At 52.4% G+C, this 19063-nt stretch overlaps 1 protein-coding gene across 2 annotated transcripts in view; it reads right to left on the minus strand.

The window, feature by feature from the left end:
• The window catches only part of Myo15a (myosin XVA), a 51733-nt gene that overhangs the window by 24288 nt on the left and 8382 nt on the right, over positions 1-19063 (minus strand). The window contains exons 7-37 of one of the 2 annotated variants that reach the window (XM_021176540.1): positions 16970-16975; positions 16614-16717; positions 16444-16507; positions 15564-15677; positions 14991-15152; positions 12946-13059; positions 12379-12437; positions 12174-12297; positions 11435-11530; positions 11000-11131; positions 10476-10601; positions 9855-9932; positions 9053-9201; positions 8892-8937; positions 8595-8719; positions 7922-8039; positions 7529-7704; positions 7095-7179; positions 6522-6575; positions 6341-6422; positions 6124-6254; positions 5639-5734; positions 4529-4764; positions 2335-2498; positions 2045-2117; positions 1705-1896; positions 1249-1409; positions 1054-1148; positions 504-624; positions 329-396; positions 123-200 (exon numbers count right to left, since the gene is read on the minus strand). In XM_021176540.1, the coding sequence (XP_021032199.1) occupies positions 123-200; positions 329-396; positions 504-624; positions 1054-1148; positions 1249-1409; positions 1705-1896; positions 2045-2117; positions 2335-2498; positions 4529-4764; positions 5639-5734; positions 6124-6254; positions 6341-6422; positions 6522-6575; positions 7095-7179; positions 7529-7704; positions 7922-8039; positions 8595-8719; positions 8892-8937; positions 9053-9201; positions 9855-9932; positions 10476-10601; positions 11000-11131; positions 11435-11530; positions 12174-12297; positions 12379-12437; positions 12946-13059; positions 14991-15152; positions 15564-15677; positions 16444-16507; positions 16614-16717; positions 16970-16975 (3429 nt within the window). The remainder of the gene's footprint in view (positions 1-122; positions 201-328; positions 397-503; positions 625-1053; positions 1149-1248; positions 1410-1704; positions 1897-2044; positions 2118-2334; positions 2499-4528; positions 4765-5638; positions 5735-6123; positions 6255-6340; positions 6423-6521; positions 6576-7094; positions 7180-7528; positions 7705-7921; positions 8040-8594; positions 8720-8891; positions 8938-9052; positions 9202-9854; positions 9933-10475; positions 10602-10999; positions 11132-11434; positions 11531-12173; positions 12298-12378; positions 12438-12945; positions 13060-14990; positions 15153-15563; positions 15678-16443; positions 16508-16613; positions 16718-16969; positions 16976-19063) is intronic. The other variant, XM_021176541.1, reaches the window with a different exon arrangement.

Consider the following 19063-nt stretch of genomic DNA (forward strand, 5'->3'; position numbering starts at 1 on the left):
GGCTTACACCCAGGAACCCCATCTCTACCCAAAGTGGACTACAGGATTCCTGGCCTCAGAAAGACACAGTAAACTCCTGGGTTATCACAGTATTCCTGTTTATCCCAGGAAGCTCTGCTCACCTCTGGGAGCTGAGGTCTTGAGGTTGCACTCAGAGGTTGCTGCTGAAGTGCCAAAGCCTGTAGGGTCATCTCCCGGGCCTGGGAATAGGTGACCATGATGACCAGGTGGACCTATTTCTATGTACACACTGGTACATATATTCATGCGTGCGCACAGATACACACACACACACACACACACACCCTGTGCCCCGTCCCCAACTCACCAGTAGCACAGCCTGCCTGTGGATGAAGGCTTGCTGCAGAGCCAGTGTGGAGGCATCCAGGCCTGGGACTGCGGGGCCAGGCAGAGGACACAGGTGGGCATAGGTGTCGAGGAAGCAAGAGCTCCCCTGTGCACTGCCCGCCCCTAGCCCAGAAGCACGCTTAGGAGGCACTGACTGGGCTTGAGCTTGGGTTCCGGGGGTCTCCGGGAGGTATCTTCAGAAGTACTGCCACCACCTCCACCTGGCTGGCCCCCACCTTTCATGCGGTAGGCGATGGCTGTCGGCTTCTCCAGGTCCTGGGGCAGCAATGGCCGCCTCACTGCTGTGATCCCCAGGATCCATGGCAACAGGCACCTGACACCAGCCCAAGCTCCCAACCCACCCCCTCCACAAGAAGTGAACCGTGGGAGTCGGTGTCTGTGCTGTGGTTTCCTAGGGCAAGGGAGTCTTGTGAGATTTGGGACCAGGTGATCCAGCAAGCCATCCCATTAGGGTGGCTTCTGCCAGATGTGACAGCTGGGGTTCTGAGAGTTAGCTGAGGGTCCTTCCAGGGCAGACAGGGACATTCTCAGCTGCCAGGTGACCCCAAGGTTTCCCTGTCCCCAGCTAGATCCAGGCTGGACCCCTTGCCCCAAGGCCCTGGCTGTGTAAGGCTCAGAGTGTTACCCTAAGAAATGGTACACACACTGAGCCTGCCACCTGCAGACATCCCTCTGCATCCCTACCGCATCCCCACAGGCCAGCACAGGGTCGAAGAGACTGTCCAAGTAGCCATCCAGCTCCCTGGGGGGCACAGAGGACTCTCCAGTGCTGTCCACAGCTGCTGAGGTGGGCACAAAAGGACCAAGTTTACTTGTCCTGTGGGTTTCCACACTCTTTGGGTTCTTTTCCCTCTAGTACAATGGCCATTCCTGATTAACCTTGGCGGTTCGATGTCCATCTCTGGGCCTCAGTTTCTCCATTTGTACCATCCTCTTTGTGGCTGCAGTACCCATCTAAGTCAGCCATCTTGGCCACGTGGTCCTGGGGCTGGGGCCTTGTGGGTGTGTCCTCGTCTGAGTCCCAGCAGTTCCCAAACACTCTGTAGATGAAAGGGGGGACACGGGTCAGCTGACCCCAAAGAGGTCCCCTGAAGCTTCTCTGTGTCCTGGGCTGGGTGGCTTCCACGACTGAGGTGTAGAATTACTAGACTTGGTGGTGTACACTTGCAGCCCCAGGCTCCGAACGCTGAGGTAGGATGGCTGGAGCCCAGGAGCTTGAGGTCCGCTTAGCTCAAACCACCAAACATAAAACAGTTCCCAACCCCAGGACTCAGCTTTTCCCAACAGTTGATGGGTAAAGCCCAGGGGAGGTGGTCTGGGCAAGTAGCTACATACCCTCTGGTGTCTCCCCTGCCAGCCAAAGGTCCTTCTGCACCCACTATGAAGTAGGATTTCTGTCGTGGAAAGTCCCTGAGCAGTTCCAGGTCTGACACCAGGTCCAGCACATAGTCATGTCCAGCCAGCTCTGCCCACTGGACTCCATTCTTCATAGCCACTGTCCAGCCCCTCCAACCATCAGCCAGCCCCCTGGTAAGTGTGCAGAGGAATAAAGTGTGACACTGGTAAGCACTGCCTGGAGACCCTGGGGTCTTTTGCACCTCCCAGGGATGGTGTCTCCTGCCCCTCCCTCCTTTCCAGATCATAGGACACTGGGTGGGGCATCCTAGGAGCCAACCTGTGCTTTAGGATGTCTCCAGCCACTGCTTCCCCTGTACTCCAGGAGTGGACCGGACAGGAGAACTGGTCACCTAGCACAGCCAATTACTGTACTTAGTCTGGGGCATCTTCAGGTCAACCTCACTGGCTCCTGTGCCCCATCCCCTATCTCAACCCCTACTTCCCTACACTGCCACATTGGCAAGAGCCCCTCCCTAGCTTCAGAACCTTCTGTGGCTGCTGCTGATTCCAGCTGCTCTCTCTCTTCAGGAAGAGAAGGAAAGAGGCCTGAGGGATGAGCCTACGTACCATTGAAGCAGCTCACATCTAGAGCCATACTGGCCTTCTCCTGAATGACAGTCCACTCCAGCTGAGTTGGGGGAAAGGTCCGGGCAGCCCCTGAGCCTATCGCCTGCAGGAGGCGATGCTGGCACACAGCCTGGAAGCCATTCTGTCCATAATCAGATACAAACCTGGAGGAAGAATAGGGAGTTGAAGTCTGCTGGAGGCTCAGGCTACTCCTTAGCTCTTAGGTGAAGTGGAACAGCCTCGGGTTAATTCACAAATTGGCTAGGTTATAGAGCACCCTAAAGGTCTTTCATAGCCTAGATCACTGAGGCTGGCCTCTAAAATGAAATCCCAGGTGTAAAACTACCTTTTATTCACCTGAAGTAAAAGTCGTCTCAGAGACTCACTGCTTCAGTCTGCTAACCTAGGCCTAGTCCTGGGAGCTTCTAGCCTCTGTACAGTCTCATCTAGGCCTAGAATGTTTCCAGCCTCTGAGCCTTACTGCTCAATAAGCTCGCCCTTTCTAGTTCTTTCTGAACTCTGACTGGCTGGTTCAACTCAGCTGTACTGGCTCAGACTCCTCTCCAAGCTGACTGATTCAAACTGGCTTCTCTAAGTTTCTTGAATTGCTAGGCTTGGCCTCATACTAACCCGGACAATCTATTCTAATTTAGCTTCTGCTCAGTCTCTGGCTTATTCTGTCTCTATCTGTGTCTAGCTTGTTCTCTCTTCAACCTGTTCTGTACAACTGTCCTGATAAAACTGCCTCCTCTCTGTCTCTGTCTCTCTGTTTCTCTGCCTCTCTGTCTCTCTCTGTCTCTGTCTGTCTGTCTGTCTGTCTGTCTCTCTCTCTCTCTCTCTCTCTCTGTGTCTGTGTCTGTGTGTGTGTGTGTGTGTGCGCGCACACACACTGCTCTCTTTTAAGTAGCTTCTCTTTCCTCTCTTTTCTCATGCGAGTTGGGCATATCCTATTCTGTCAAATCTTTCTCTGAGTAATCACTTTGTCGGCTACTCAATTAGACATCACTTTCAAACATGGCTGCTTTCTTCTATAAACTAACTTTACCTTCATTGTTTAGGATTAAAAGTGTGTGTTAAGGGTGTGTCTGTGTTCCAGCCAGAGGGATTACAGGTGTGTGCTAAGGCTGAGCCACACCACAGCTAGAAACATTTCCAGTAATAACACAATCTCGGGGGTCACAGTGTGATCAAATATCCTGCAACAACCAGGTTAGCCCAGACGTATCCATCCTAGCACAGAAGTGGAAGGACTAAGTAGAATGTCATTGTTCAGATGGGGTGTGTGGCTAAGCATGGCCTATCCTTTCACTCCCTAGACTGGGTGACCACCGGCTCTTCACCTGGCTGCCTAGTTTCCATCACAGATGGCTATGAGGGTCCAACTCAGCTCAGGGCCAGTGAGCTGTGCGCGTTAGCAGGTCCTCATGCCCTTACCCATTCTGCCCTAATAGAAATCAGGGTCCTGCTTTCAAGAAGGCCCCACAAAGGCAATCAGTCAGTCAGTAGCCCTACCCTGCTGTTGGAGTCACCACAGCCTGAGGAATGTCACCGTCTACATGCTGGCCTAGAGAGGTTCCTCACAATCTGGTGTTACCTGGTACCCCGATAGGTGGATCCTGTTACCATCCCCCACATTCAGCAGAGAAGACACAGGTACTGACCCTGGGCCATGTAGTGGGCTGGTACACTGTCACACAGCCCCTGTGCCTCGACGGCAGTAGGAACAAATTGTCACCATGGTGATGCCCACAGGCACCTGCCAGATGCTTGTCACTCTGTTCTGCATACTTAACTTGTGCTATTGAGTAGTTGCTGTCACCTCCCTCAGTTTATAGGAGATAAAGTCAAGGCCTGGTGAGGTTAAGTAACTTGCCTAAAGTCACTGAGTTCAGCTTGGGACTTAAATCCAGATTGTTTTGAGTGCAGCTCTGTTCCTAACTGCTGTTGACTCTTTTCTTGATTCTCCACACTCCCATTTTGCCCCACTCTGTGTTCTGTTCTGTCGATCCTCATCCATTCTGACCTAACTCCTACCCACTGTTGTAAAGCCCGCTGGTCTTTTGGCTCTGGACTCAGTTAAGTGACTGCAGTTCTGGTTGCCATCCATGCTGGTCTTCTGGCAACACAAAAGCATCCGCTGGCCTGACCTCCAAGCCCCTATTTAGCCACCCACTGCCTCCTGGGTGGCACTCACTTGAGGAGGAACTTGTCAAGGTGCGAGGAAGGCGCAAAGCCGCTGAGACAGGCAGCCAGCAGCAACCAGCCCCGCTTGGAGTTGTAGGCATTGGGATTGCGCCACACCTGGTTGGCCAGCTGGGCTAGGATCTCATCCCTCAGAGCTGGCTCCACCAGCCCCTGGTGCACAATGTAGTTCCCCAAGATCATCTCTTGGGTGCCATGCAGGTGGGGGTCTCCCATGAAACGCAGGATCTAGGGCATAGAACAGACAGACTCTCGTGGGCTTCTGCCCACCCTTCAGTGTGCTTTCTTGTCATGTTCTGCTGCCTATTGGAAAGTCCCTCATATCTCAATATCACTCTACTAGTCGATGCCAAAGAAGCCCCAGGAAAATTAGGATCCAAAAGCACACGCTGCCTTCCTCTGCCTCCCATGAATCTCCTCTGGCCCGCATTCATTGCCAGCATCCTCTTGTACCCTTGGCCTCCATTTGGTCCAGAGGATTCTCTAGCATTCAGATCTGACCGCATCACTCCCAGGAGGCACCTTCTGGACACCCCTGCCCCCAGGTCTTTGCTGAAATGGGACCCCGAGGCCTGCAATCTAGCCTCGCTGGCCATTCCCCCTTTTGTCCTGCTTCTACTAAGTTGCTGTATCTCCTAATGGGTAATCTCTCCTCGTCTCCAATGCCTCCTCCTCCAGGCTGCCTTCTGTGGCTTGCCTAGCTGTACCTGTGACTTCATTTGGGTTCCCAGCCTCTGAACGTCCCTCTGTATATGTTGATGGTCCTGGGTCACAGCAGGGACCGTTCCCCTCAGCCTGGGGGAGTCCTTAGGAGGTACCAGACAGCCTCTGAGGCAGCACTGCCAGGACGATAACTTGGGGGAAAAGGCTCTCAGAAGGAGGCCCAGATCTTTACGCTTACATAAGCTTCTGTTTCCAAGAAGAGGCCTGGGACTCAGGAGCTGGGCTTGAAGAGCAAAGAGGATGTCCAGGGTACAGTGGGGAAGCGTGTAGCCTCCTATCATGTAAGGCTATGCACTTGATGGCTAGGGGCAGGGGCGCCTGTGGTCTGGTATTATGGTAGAGCTATGCACTTCAACCTGGACTAGGGCAGATCCCGTACTAGCTTAAAGACACTTATGGCTTCTGCGTGGTGCTCCACAGGCAGCCGTGTGAGAGGCATCTTCAGGGGCACTGTCAGCATCCCAAAGGAGGGTTCCTGGGGACACAAGGAGGGCATGGGAGGTAACACTGGGGACAGTAGACATATCTGTGTTGGGGAAGAGAATAGGGGACCATAGAGTGGACTTCCCACTTCAGTGCCTAGATAAAGAACCTAGGCTCCAGTGAAGGGAGACTATGGCCCACAGAGAGCAACTAGGGGAGGCTGAGCAATCCTGCTGGGCCCTTCTCATAGGGCAGGGCACAGAGGTGAGTGCTGTGCCACCTCCTAGCCAGGTCTTGACTATACAGCCAGAGTCCAGGAGAGTGCCACTACAGTTAGGGCCCTAGGGCTTCCAACAGGCTCAAGTCCACCCCACAAGAGCTTTCTGGGAAGTGGTCTGAGTGTCAGTACCCATGTCAGTATGCTTGTGTACCAGCCCTTACCTTGAAGTGGCATCGAATGAACTTGGCCATGGGGTAGTTGTTGATGTCAAGGGGAAGTGTGACACACGGCTCAGCCTGGAGCCTAGGAGCCCGGACAACAGCCACTCGGGGCCCACTGGACAGCTTGAGGCCTAGAGACAGCGCAAGCATGTGGTGACTTCTCCCTTCTCCCCAGGCCCTCCCCTCCCCCCCCACCCCGATGTTAGAGATGACACACCTGCTGCGGCTTGCAGGAGCCCAGCCACCTCAGCTGGCACCTCCAGATGTCTCACTGGGACCACTTCACGCTTGCTCAGTTCCTGAAGGGATGGATGGTCAAGGGGTGAGGGGACAGCTGCCACACCTCAGCTGCTGCTCTCCCTCCCTGTCCCCTGCTGTGGCTTGGTCCCTGCACCCACCTCCTGCTCACGTAGCCATGCCTCCTGTGCCCGGCGCCTCTGCTCTGCCCTCAGCTGCAGGAGAGCAAATGGTCAGAGCACAGGTAGCCTGGGCAGGAGCGAGCAGTAGGGAAGGGCCTGTGGCCTGGAGGCTCTTGGTGGCACTGCTAGGGCTGAGGTAGTGACAAGGAAGAGAGGCAGAGGTGTAGCCAGAGATGGGAGGAGGTGCCAAGTAGGGGCAACGGAAGGACTTTGGGAAACCTTCTGAGCTTTGCAAATGACATTTATCACCGGCAGTTGGTTTATGTGACAGAAGCAAGCCAAGACTATCAATGAACTAAGTACCAGACCACACTAAAGAGACTCAAGTCACCCAGTACCAGCCATGTCTGCAGCTCTCTATGACCCCAGTGCTGGCTACATCACTCCATACAGTACCTCCTTCCACCCTTCTCTATGCCCCAAGGGACAAGCCAGGAAACCGGCCTAAGAGGAGCCACAGCTACCCGGCTCAGGAGGAGGGCATGGCAGGGACTTGTAGTTGGGATAGGGTCCTCTCGAGCTAAGTGCACCCCAACCCGGGCAGGCCTGTACCTTGAGGTAGCGGCGGCGGTTCACGTAGGTGTGCACCAGGGAACGAAACTTCAGCAGACTCTGCCTCATCTGCTGGTAGCGTTGTCTGAAGAGTCAAAAATGAAGCCACGGGGTGACAAAGGGTCAGAGATGTCTCTGCTACTGCTCATATTTCACCCTGGGATCCTTCGTCTCCAAGCAAAGCGAGTTCGATGTGGGACAGGGACGTAGCCCAATACCCAAGGCCTGGGTTGAGCTCACAATGGTCACGTGCTACCTATCCCATCATGTGTTAGTCCAAGGGCCCGTGATGTGTGGGTGACAGAAATACCCTCTCAGCTGGAACCACAGGCAGAGGACAATGACTTGGAGAATCAGACGGGGAGCTCACTGTTTGAGCCTAGGCTCCTGCGAGCCTGAAGGACGCCAGAGACTGTCCCTTCTGCGCGCCTCACCTGGCCAGAAAACCACGGGCTCTGCTCTGCAGTAGGATGATCTTCCGCCGCAAGGACCGGAAGTGCCGTTGGATGAAAAAACCTCGCAGGTAGCGCTGCAGGGTGAGGGCAGCTCGGTTCTGGACTCGCTCCCGCATGCTCTCCAGTAGCTGGTGCAGGTGCTCCTTGAGGAAGAGCTGGAGGCGGAAGGCAGCCATGGATACCCCTATTGAGGAGCCCACAAAACCCGAGAAGGCTGCTTCCCAGAGCTCGGCTGAGTGTTTGGAGCAGCAAAAGCTAGGGTACAGATTCACCAGACGTGAGGTAGGGGGCATCTAAGCAGAGCTGAGGTGGATTAACATGCTAAGCTGATGTCCCTTGGATATCACTGAATGTGGGGTCTTCAGGGCTCACCTTGCTAATCCCAACACGGTACATGTCTGGAGTGACCGTGCATAGCCGGCTCAGCAATGACACACACATGTCCCCATCTGCTGGCACATTGAGCTTGAGGGCCACCAGGCACCGGTACCTGAGGAACCAAACTCAGCCTGAGGGTCTGTTCTTATCCTATCCCTATGACTAGGAGGTGTGGTCCAATGGGTGGCTTGCTCACAACACTGTCCTCAAAACTAGTTCAAGGTATCAAAACTGTAATCCACTATTTCAATAGAGCAAGGCCCTTTACTGACATCTGCTGGAACTTGTCCTAATAACTGTTAAATTCACCCTAGAGGGATTCAATAGAGATGGAAACTATGAAAAGGAAGGTTCCTGTCACCAAGCCTCACATCCTGAGGTGACTCATGTTTTCACACGATGGAAAGAGAGTACCGACTCCTAAAAGTTGTTCTGTAACCCACACACTGTGACATGTTTGAGCCACCACCCAGTAAGAGAAGACATAGTAGTAGTAATAATAATAATAATTAATAATAATTGACAGAACAAATATATTTCCCATGATGAGCCTAACATGTTTTGTATAGTATACAGCCTGAACAACAGTGAACGACTGATCCTATGTTGCTTAGGCTGTGGGGTCCTGGCAGGGAGTCTGCAGCTAGGAACTACCCAATGGAAGTACCTGTCGATAAACACCTGGAAGGGTAGCCGCACCGGAAAGCCTTCCTTGCGGATCCTCACAGTCTCCAGAACCCCTGAATAGCGTAACTGTGCCATCATCACATCTGGCTCAAAGAGACCAGGTTCCTAGAGGAATGGCCAGAGAGGACATCTGCACACCATCTATTCAGGTACAAAGGCTCTCTTGGCGGGGGTGAGGAGTCCCTGCAGTGGGCAGGCAGGGGGCCAGAGAGGACAAGCCACTCATCCAGTGCCACACTTCACAGTGGGAAGGATTTGGCTTTCCCAGGGGCCTCACCTTCTTATGGTTGGGCTTCAGGCAGCGCACGAACAAAGGGTTACACCTGGGCAGAGGCAGGAGAGGCTGTGTGAGGTCTCAGAGAAAGAGAGTGGGCGCTCGTGCTCAAGCGCCACGGGGTAAAGGTGGTGCTGGAAACTCTGTCCTCCCACTAGACCCACCTCTCCATCTTTTCCACCAGGTCCAGGAGGGACTGCTGGAACTTGGCCGCCACCGTGTGAGCCTTGTAGAGACGGGTAATGGAGCTGCTCTTGCCCAGACGTGGAGGGGCAGTCTGCGCAGCGTGGCTGGAGAAAAGGTGTGCTACCACCTGCGGAGGCAGGTTATTGGAGGCCAGTGACAGACAGACAGACAGACAGACAGACAGGGTCAAGTCCCTGGACTGAAAGGTTCTGAAAAACAACTTGACTCTAGATATCCTTCCACCCTGGCTTGCCTGTAGGCTCAACACCTCCCAGGGGACCCAGCCCCCAGCAAGGCTGCTCTTCCCTCCAGTCTGGGGAATGCACAGTTCTTGCTATGAACCTAACCCTGGTTAGGGAAAGGACAGCCCGCAGGGGAGGGGAGGCAACCATCCTTTTGTCATAGGTCCCCTGCTGATGAGCGATAGGGCAACCATCAAAGCAACCCAAATTTGGCCTCTATGCACTCCCCAGAGAATCAGGCTTCAAATGTAAATGAATTCAGGACTTAGCCTTGGTGGCATGCTGGTTAGCACTGTGAGCCAGGTTGGAAGGGTTTCAGGAGAGACTGAGGTGGGGCCCATGACAGGTGGGCTGGCAGGTGTCTGAGAAAGGGTGAGTTAAAGAGCAAGACGGGGTTAGGGGGCTTCCCTTTTCCTGGACTGAGAGGAGCCAGGGATAGAGCTAGTGGAGGCTAGACCAAGTAAGGGGCAGTAAGTACTGCCAGGAATGTGGGCAGGGGCCACGGGGTTGGGGCCGGTGCAAGACCAGGCTGGCTTACCCTCGTGCGGCTGTGCACAAACAAGTCCAGGACGTCTTGGCGCACTTGGTCATGGTTCTTGTCCAGGAACTTGTGCACCTGAAAAGGAGACTGGTGGGTCTGTGGCCGATCCCACTCACCCACACCTGTCTGCAGCCACAGTCTTCTGTGGTCCTTCATCTTCTACCAACTTCCTTCCATCCTAGGAGGGAATGTGTTCTCCTCTCTGGCCTGGCCCCTCTCCATCCACTCCACCCTGCTCATTCTTCCAGGAGGGGCACTATCCAGACTGGGCCTCACTTCCTTCTACCCATTCTGCAGATGAGGAAAATAAGGCCCAAATGGAGACAGAAGTTTGAAATCCTATGTCGTGTCTTGGATAATAGTGACCTCATGACACCATTACCAGTAACTGGCACTCTGTTAAATTTACCCTAAGTCTCATATCTACCCCAGAAGATTGGCATTATCAATCCCATTTTTTTTTCAAGATGAGGAAACGGGCTCAAAGAAATTAAGCGACTCCCCAAGGCCACATAGATGAGGGGCTACAGGTCCAGAACTGGAATCACTGTGAGATCCACACTGTGGTTCTGTCAGGGGCACAGCACCTGAGGCAGTGCTGGCTGTCTCCACTCTCACCTGGTAGGTGACCTTGCCTGCGTAGTGCTTGATGGTAAACTCCGGCAGTGGCATCTTAGGCTTAGAGTAGAGCGGGTTGGCGCCATGGTGGTAGTGGCACTTCTGCAGGAATGTGTGATCTGTGGCCTGTGGGGGAGGGAGACAAGGGGGAAGGGGTGGCTGGGCACCTGTTTCTGGCCCAGTGCCAAATTTTTCAGCCCTGATTGTTCTGCTCCCCAAAAAGTGCTGGAGAAGAATAGCCCAGTCACGGGAGGCTGAGTCATGGAAAAGAGGCCCACGGCTGTACCAGAATCAGCCAGTTTCCAGCTGCCTATACTGACATCATACTCTGTGTTTAAGTCAGACTATGAGACCCAAAGCCAGGTCACCCCATCTAGAACTTCTATCCTTAGTCACTCCAGGGGACTGGAGAGGATAAGATCCTAATAAGGCATTTCCTGCTTCCGGCCCCAGTGCAGAGGAACAGACTCAGGCAGGTAGTCCACCAGACTAGGACTGAGACCACAGAAGTATCTGGGGCTTACCTGGGGAAAGCAGCACTGGTCATCCAGGATGCGCAGGATGCCGTAGGGCTTCAGGGAGATGAGGTTGATGCAGGGCTGGTTGTCAGCAAAGGCGATCTCTCTCCAGTCCATCTGCTCCCGGATGTACTCCTCCTGTGAAAAGTGTGGGCTCTGATACCAACACCCAGGCTGGCCTATCTCTGTGTCCTGCCTTCTGTTACATGGAGCCAGTATCCTGGATGGGTGACATGGACCCTCAGGGCCTCCCTTCCTGATTTCCTGAGTCAGTTGAACCTAAGAAAGCGCCTGAGAGGACTCCTCTCTAGGCTCAGCAACCCGGCATCTTTCCCTCCAAAGCATGGACCTCATGCATGCTGTTTCTGCTTAGAACACTGTCTCCTGACACCCTTTGTGTCTCCACCAGGATGGACAAGTGGGAGTGTGGAGGCTGCAGACCTGCTCCTCCTGGAAGACGATCTTGTTGAACAGGTACTGAAGGTTCTCGTTGGCATAGTTGATGCACAGTTGTTCAAAGCTGTTGAAGCTCAGGTCCTGCCAGGCAGATGGAGGATAGTCCTGGTTCCTCCTTGGTGAGCAACCCATCTGTCCCCACCACAGGCACTGTGTACCTTCTCCAGGTCCAAGCCCGGACCCCTCCCTACATTTCATAAAGTTGGACTCTGACCACAGAGATCAAAAGGCCCTCTGCATACTGGATAGGGGATTATAGAAAAGCCCAAAGCTTGGGCCACCAGGTCTTCTGCCTAGGTTCCAGTCCTGGCTTTGCCACTTTCTGACTGTTTGTAAAATGGGGACCCGCCTTACATGGTTTCTGGATGAAGTGGCTTTATAAACAACAGTGACTTTTAAGTGTCTGCTATAGTCATGGAATTTTTACCCAGCCTTCCCCCGTTATCCTCACTGAACATAACAATCTTCCCACAATGACACTGGCTTCTCAGAAAAGGCACTCCCATGCCTCTGACCTCTACAGACACTGCTCCTTCACCTGGAAATGTTTCTTTCTTCCAGAAGGTTGCCCCTGACCCCTGACCAGCTGTGGTAAGAGCTTAAAGGCTCCCCAGTGCCGCATGTCAGAGCCGTGGTCACATAAGTTTGTCACACACTGTCCCCAACCAGTCTCACTGTGCAGCTTCCCAAAGACAAGGCCCAGTCTGGTCCCACTCAGCCCTACCTCGAAGCCATATATGTCCAGGATGGCGATGGACAATGTATCTTGTTTTGGGGACACCAGAGCGTTGACCCTGGTGATGAGCCAGCCAAACAGCAGTGCATACAAGACCTTGGCGATGGCATCCCTGAAGCAGAGCTGAGGGTGAGTAGGCTCAGGGCAGAGGTGCTGTGAGTCTGGGAATCAGGACGGAAGGGCACAGCCTCACCTGGCATCTACGGCACTCTCCACTGTTAGGGGTGTGAAGATCTTCTCTCGAATTGTCTCCTGGAAAGAACATAAACTTTGAGTGACAGCCAATGCCCCAGGAAGCCTCTGGCTTTAGGAGCATGGGAAAGAGACACTGGAGATAGGGGGTGTTTGGTCTCAAGCCAAGGAAGGACAGAATGCTTTTTCTGCCCCTGACCATTCGATCAGGGGAGACAGTTGCTGGTGTAATTTCGGAGACAGGCATAAAGGGATATCTAAGGCCTGGAAGAGGAAGGTCTTAGATGGGGCACTGACCCATCCAGGACTGGAGAAGGTTTCCTGTAGGTGACCATCTCATGTATCCCTGTGTCCACCTCCCCCCTCCTCCCAGATACACACACTCCAGCCACACTAGCAGGAGTGAAAGAATAAGGCAATCAGGGCTGGAGAAAGCCCACACAGAGGCCTGAAGTGAGGTCCACCTCTCCAGATTTTACTGGGAGGTGACCTGTGAGGTGGGGAAGAAAGGGGGCCTGTAACGCTGGAGGAATAGGCCCTTGTCAGGATGCAGGGCCTACAGACTTACAGTCACTTTGAAGGTGATAGCCTTCTGCAGGCCCTCAGGAGAGACCTGAAGCAGCTCTGCCACAGCCTGGATCTCCCGGGCGCTCACCACCGAGGCCACCTCCTGGGCATCGGTCTATGTAAAACACCAAGGCCATAATCGTGAGGTAAACCACTGGGCTGAGTTTAGAACAGCAGAAACAAGCTATACTATCAGAGAAAGCCAGAAAAAGTGGAGGATACTCTCTGAGGTAGGAGAAAAGAGTACAGACGTTAAAGCAGCCTGGGGTGAGGGTGTGGCTCAGGAGTACAGCATTTACCTAGCATGTGTGGGGTCCTAGGCTCCATCCTCAACATCAAAATAAATATGCAAAATTAAACAGACAGGCTACAGATGCAGTGCGTACTACAAATAGATGATGCCCATTAGAAAACCTGAAATTGGGCTGCAGAGGTGGTTCAGGGGATAAAACACTTGTGCATCTGTGAGGACTGGAGTTCAGATCCCAGCACTCAGTAAAAGCCAGGCTTGGTGGTGCTTATCTGTAATCCCCACACTGAAGGAAACAGATCAAGTCCAAGGGCTCAGTGATTGGTTCATTGGAAATGGCAAGCTTCAGGCCTAGTAAGAGGCCCTAGTTCCAAAACCAAGGTGAAGAGCAACAGAAGATCCACAGCCTCCATCACAGAGAGGAAGAGGTGGGAGGGGGATGGAGAGAGGTTCAGCTGTTAAGAGAGTGTGCTGCTCTTCCAGAGGACCTGAGTTCGGTTCCCAGCACAGCAGGCAGCTCACAACCATCTCTAACTGCCCCTGAGGGACACAACACCATCCTGTGGTGTCCTCGAGCACTTGCACACACGGCACACACACACACACACACACACACAAAGTTTAAAAGACAGACTTCTCAGCACCGGCCAGCTATAGAGGCATGCTCCTGCAGTACCAGAACTTGGAGGGCTGAGGCAGGAGGACTACAGAGCAAGACCTTATTTCAAAGAAAACAAAATAACCAAGAAAACATACAAACAACAACAACATGATAACATCTAGAATCAGGCATAAATATATCTGGCAATGGTATACACAACAAGACCTGGTTTTCAAGTCAGGATGAAGGCGATTGCATAACATCTTATGTCAACTGGATTCCTATTTCATACTTTACTAGAATGGATTATTATTTTTAAGATTTATTTAATTTTTAATAAAATAAATGTGTGTGTTTTTATTTTTTTAATTTATTTACTTTTGATACAGGGTTTCTCTGTGTAACCTTCACTGTCCTGGAACTCACTCTGTAGACCAAGCTGGCCTTGAATTTAGAGATCCATGTGCCTCTGTCTCCCAAGTGCTGGGATTAAAGGAGTGCGCCACCACTGTCCGACCCAAGATTTAAAAACATGTATTTACTTGTTGTGTTTTTATGTGTGAGTATGCATGATATGCATGGCAGTCAGAGGACAGCTTGCAGGAGTTAATTCTCTCCTTGCTTCATGTGGGACCCAAAGTGCTTGAACCCACTGAGCATCTTGCCGCATCTCGCTGAGCCTCACTTGTTTTTCTGGTTTTGTTTCGTTTTTTTAAGACAAAGGCTCGTGAAGTCTGTGGTGGTTTAAATAGATATAGCCCCCATAGGCTTAAGTGTTTGTATGCTTGGCCATAATGAGTGGCATGGCCTTATTGGAGGAGGTGTGGCCTTGTTAGAGGATGTGTGCCACTGTGGAGGCGAGGCTTTAAGATCTGCTTGAGTGAAGCAGGCTATATCCCCAGCCTAGAGAGACCAAAACATCCACAATGTTAAACTGCCTAAAAGTAATTTTAAAATAGTCTACGTGGCGATACCCCCAAAGGAAAAAAATACCAAAACTTAGAATAAGCAAAATCAAAACATAAGCAATAGGTTTTCGGTCATCTATAAATAATTGTTAGACCTTTTTAACACACATAAAGAATTCTCAGATATCACCGGAGAAAAGTAAGCCCAGGCAGGGCGGAGAAACCATGCATGCCTTGTGTAACCAGAGGGGAAGGGCCCAGGCCCAGCTGTGTTGCCTCTTACTTACCTCATGTTTCTCAAAATAGACATTGCCCAGGTGTAAGATGGAGGCTAGGATTCGGAAGATGCTGTCCTGGTCCTCACTGGTGAAGCCAAGCACCTCCATCGCAGCCAGCAGGCGGCGGAAGTCATCTGCGTCACTCTTTCCAGCGATCTCACAGTTCCCGCCCTGTTGGGGCAGGGGTTGGGGTCAGTGTGCAGTTGGAAAGCCGAGGTCCTATCAGGTCCTGCTATCCAGGAGGTGCTGAGGGGACCCAGGAGAGCTTCACAGATTGTGAGGAGGAGCGGGCACTGCCACCTGACCATAGCCAGCATTAATGAAGGGTGGCCTATAGGCCAGTACCAAGCCATCGAATGTATCCCTCTACCCAGAGGTGTTATGTTGTCCCCATTTCTCAGAAGAGGAGACTGAATCCCAGAGAGGGGACATGTAATCCCATCACATTGGTTGTGAAGAGAGGAACGATCAGGAAGGCTCCTCTCTCTACAGAGGCCTCATGTTCCTGTTGCAGCTGCCAGGACCTGTGGGGCTTTGGGCCTTTGGAGCCACTGAGCTGGGTGGCTCTTTGTGGGTGCTCACCTGGTTCAGGTAGTAGTAGGTCTCAGCCTCCTGCAGGCTGAAGGCCTGCCTCAGTTGAGCGGGGAGCCCAGCCAGCAGCTCATAGAAAATATGATAATTTCTCTCATTTTTGGCCTGCAGGGGAAACATGGTGGATACATGAAAGAGTGACCCCCCTCATCCACTTACCCAGGTTCAGGTGTGCACATAAAAAGACATGTCAACACACAGGGACCTGTAGGTGGGCTGGCATCTCTGGGGTGAGATCCCAGGGCATCCTGGTATGATGGGGTGCTGGCCTTGCTTTGGAAAAATAGTAATAAGTCCACCTACTTTTCTCTTATGCACACTAGCCCTGCACATCTGAAGAAACAGAACTCTATGGCCCACATGTGCACACACAGGGCTTTAGATGGTTCAGTTATCCCATTTGGCTGAGGTCTTCTCGAATCCCAAGCCCCACGGAACAGCATGGGGACACACCTCACAGAACCCATTTGCTATCCAGAGACCTTTAGTTAGTTAAAGGGTAATGTGTTCCCCAGATGAAGCACTGATGGGTGGGGTCGGGATGGGGAACAAAGGGCTGCATAGGGTCAGCGACTTCCTTGAGCAAGGGACATGGCAGCAAGACTTGGAGGGTGCAGCGTGTTGGGCTACACATGCATCCCTGTGGTCCTGGGGTGGAGGACAGTCTGTTGATCTCTTGGGTAGGGATGAGCCAACCAGGATGTTGGGGTAAAAGAAGGGAGAAGTAACATGTTGCAGGCTCAGGAACACAGACAGCATGCATTCACAGAGTCTATCATCTATCTATCTATCTATCTATCTATCTATCTATCTATCCATCCACATGTATACACATGAGTGTTGGTGCCACCCAGGCCTCTGGCCTGCCTACCTGGAACACAATCCTTGACTTCTCCAGCAGGTACTGAGAGGTTATGGCACCACAGATCACACCCCTGGGGAAGAACAGTCAGGTCTTGGAGACTGAGGTGGCCTTGGGTGCTGCTGTGGGCCACCAAGGGCTCTGCGGGGCCTCTGAGAATCTGTCACAGTCCCACTCACCCTTCTAGAAAGATTTCCACAAACTTCCCAAAGCGGCTGGAGTTGTCATTCCTGACGGTTTTGGCATTACCAAAGGCCTCCAGGAGAGGCGTTGCCTCCAGGATCTGGACCAGGAAGGAGAGGTTGTGAGAGAGACGGGCACTGGGCTCCAGGCATGACTCTAGATACCCCAGCAGAGGCCTTCCCAGAGAACCCTCCCTTTGGCGGGGCGACCTGAAGTAGATTCCTATAGAACCCCAGCGTCTCTCCTCTCTGTTCCTCACAGCACCACTCGCGTGCTCTGTGCTCAATGCCCTCCAAGCCCTGTGCTTCCTCTCCCTGACTGTCCCACCTCACGCACACACACACCAGCATACCTTTATCTTCAGAGATGTTGGTGAAACCGGAGCAGGAACAAGAGACAACAAAAAGTAGTTCACTAACAAGGCCAGACACCTCTCCCTCCGGAAGCCAGGAGCCTTGGACTGGGGAGAAACTGGTAGACCCTTTTAGGTCCCTGTTGCAAATTCTGTGAGCCTCCCAGACCCAAGGACTGGTCAGGGACTGAAGCATGGCCTCAGGGAGCGGCATGTGCTTGCCACTAGGCCCAGACACACACTATATTCTTTGCCTCATAACTGATTCCTGCCATCTATCTTCCATGTCCCTCTCTCATATTTCCTTACTTTTATGTCTCCTGTTAGGCTCAGCACAGTCACCTACGTGTCCTTAGGAACCTATCCCATCCCTCTGGCACCTACCTTATCAGGGCTAACCATAGTCCTGCTCTGTCCTCTGATTCAGGCCTTATCTCATGGCTTCCTGCCTCCCCTTCTTCAACGTGGCCCTTGGGTTTCACCAGTCCACACCCATCCCTGCTTCAGGACATCTGCACCCGCTGACCCTTGTGCCCAGAGCATCAGTATGCTTCTCTCTCCTCTTTCAGGAAGCCTCTGCACGTTTCTGTTCCCTGGGTCTTATCTGTGTCCCTATAGGAAGCAGCTCTGCGGATGAGCACGCTTGACTCCAAGGCTCTGCAGTGGACTAATGGATTCGTAGCAAGTCCTCAAAAATTCTCTAAGTGGGTAAAAACAAGGAGTTTAGCACCTCACGAGCAGAACCACCCAGGGTAATCATAGCTACCTGTGGCACCCAGCTATAAGCACCTACTGTGTGACAGCCATTTTGCCTCGCCAATTGCTCTGCCTCCCAGTGCTAGGTATGGACCTCAAGGCTTCACATGTGCTTGGGAAATGCTCTGCCATTGGGCCACATCCCATTCCCAGCTTTTCATTTAGTTTTTTCAGCTTGAGGCAATATCTCACGATATAGCCCAAGCAAGCCTTGGGTTCATGACCCTCCTATCTCAGCCGCTCTAGTCTCTGGGACAGTAGGTCTGTGCCACCACACCCTAATTTTAGTTCCTGTAAGTATCCTATACGTAGGTGCTAACATCATGACTGGCTCGAAAACTCAGAAATTGGGATGCAGAGAGGTGTGGGATACCCAGAGCATCCAAATCCAGAAGAGTGGGTCCCGAGCAGGGCCTGGTGAGTATACTCTTACTATGCGTAGGGCATTGTCTATGGTTAAGTCGTGTCTTTAGGAAGGTTTTATAGAATTAGTCTGGGGTCCCAGTTCCCACAGACATGACGCCTGTAACCTCAGTGTGGTGACAATGCCTCTCTGTTTATATCCACACTCAGGCTGCTACCTGCAGAGTTCCCAGCAAAGTGCAGCAGAGAGTGGGGCTGCCTGCAATTGCTCATAGTCAAATTCAGTAGGCCATTGTTCTATACTGTCCTTTAGTCTGGAGACCCTGCAAGGTTCCAGAGGGCATGTGGCCTCTTCTCTGCTCCTGGTACCCATCATAGGACAGGACAGGAAGCCAGAAAATTGGGGAGGGGATGAGCTATTTTATGAGTTGAACTTTTTTGAAATGAAGAAGGTGCCACAAACACCATTTTGATGACTGGAGTATATGGGGTGGAACAAAACATATACTCTGTTGGTTATGACCCTAGATCCATCTATGCCTGAAACTCTTCCTAGATCTGACCTGTCCACTGTCTCCATGCTGTGTGCCTGTTCCAAAACTCTTAGACCTAGGAAGTCATATACTTGTCTTTTCTACACCTGTTACCATGGAATATAAATTCCTGCCCTATCACCTCATCCGGGAGCACTGGGCAGGTCATTTTTCTTCCCAGACATCAGTTTCCCAAACTGTAAGTGCTCACAGATGCAATTTCCCAGGGAGGCTATGAGGCTCTGTGGAGGTGGATGGAAGACACCTGCCCCAAAGAACTCACAGAGCCCACCTCTCTCCCTGCCTCCTTCATGGGCTCTCCCAGGCATGTAGAAGAAACAAAACTGACCAAAGCAAGAGAGGGCCTGGGTCAACCACCAAGAGGCCGTGCCAAGATGGGCTGCAGCATTATAGCCATTTGCCAACTATCATGGACCCTGGG

Source organism: Mus caroli, unplaced genomic scaffold, assembly GCF_978045245.1.
Source record: "Mus caroli unplaced genomic scaffold, Mus_caroli_1 scaffold_13, whole genome shotgun sequence".
Lineage (NCBI taxonomy): Eukaryota > Metazoa > Chordata > Mammalia > Rodentia > Muridae > Mus > Mus caroli.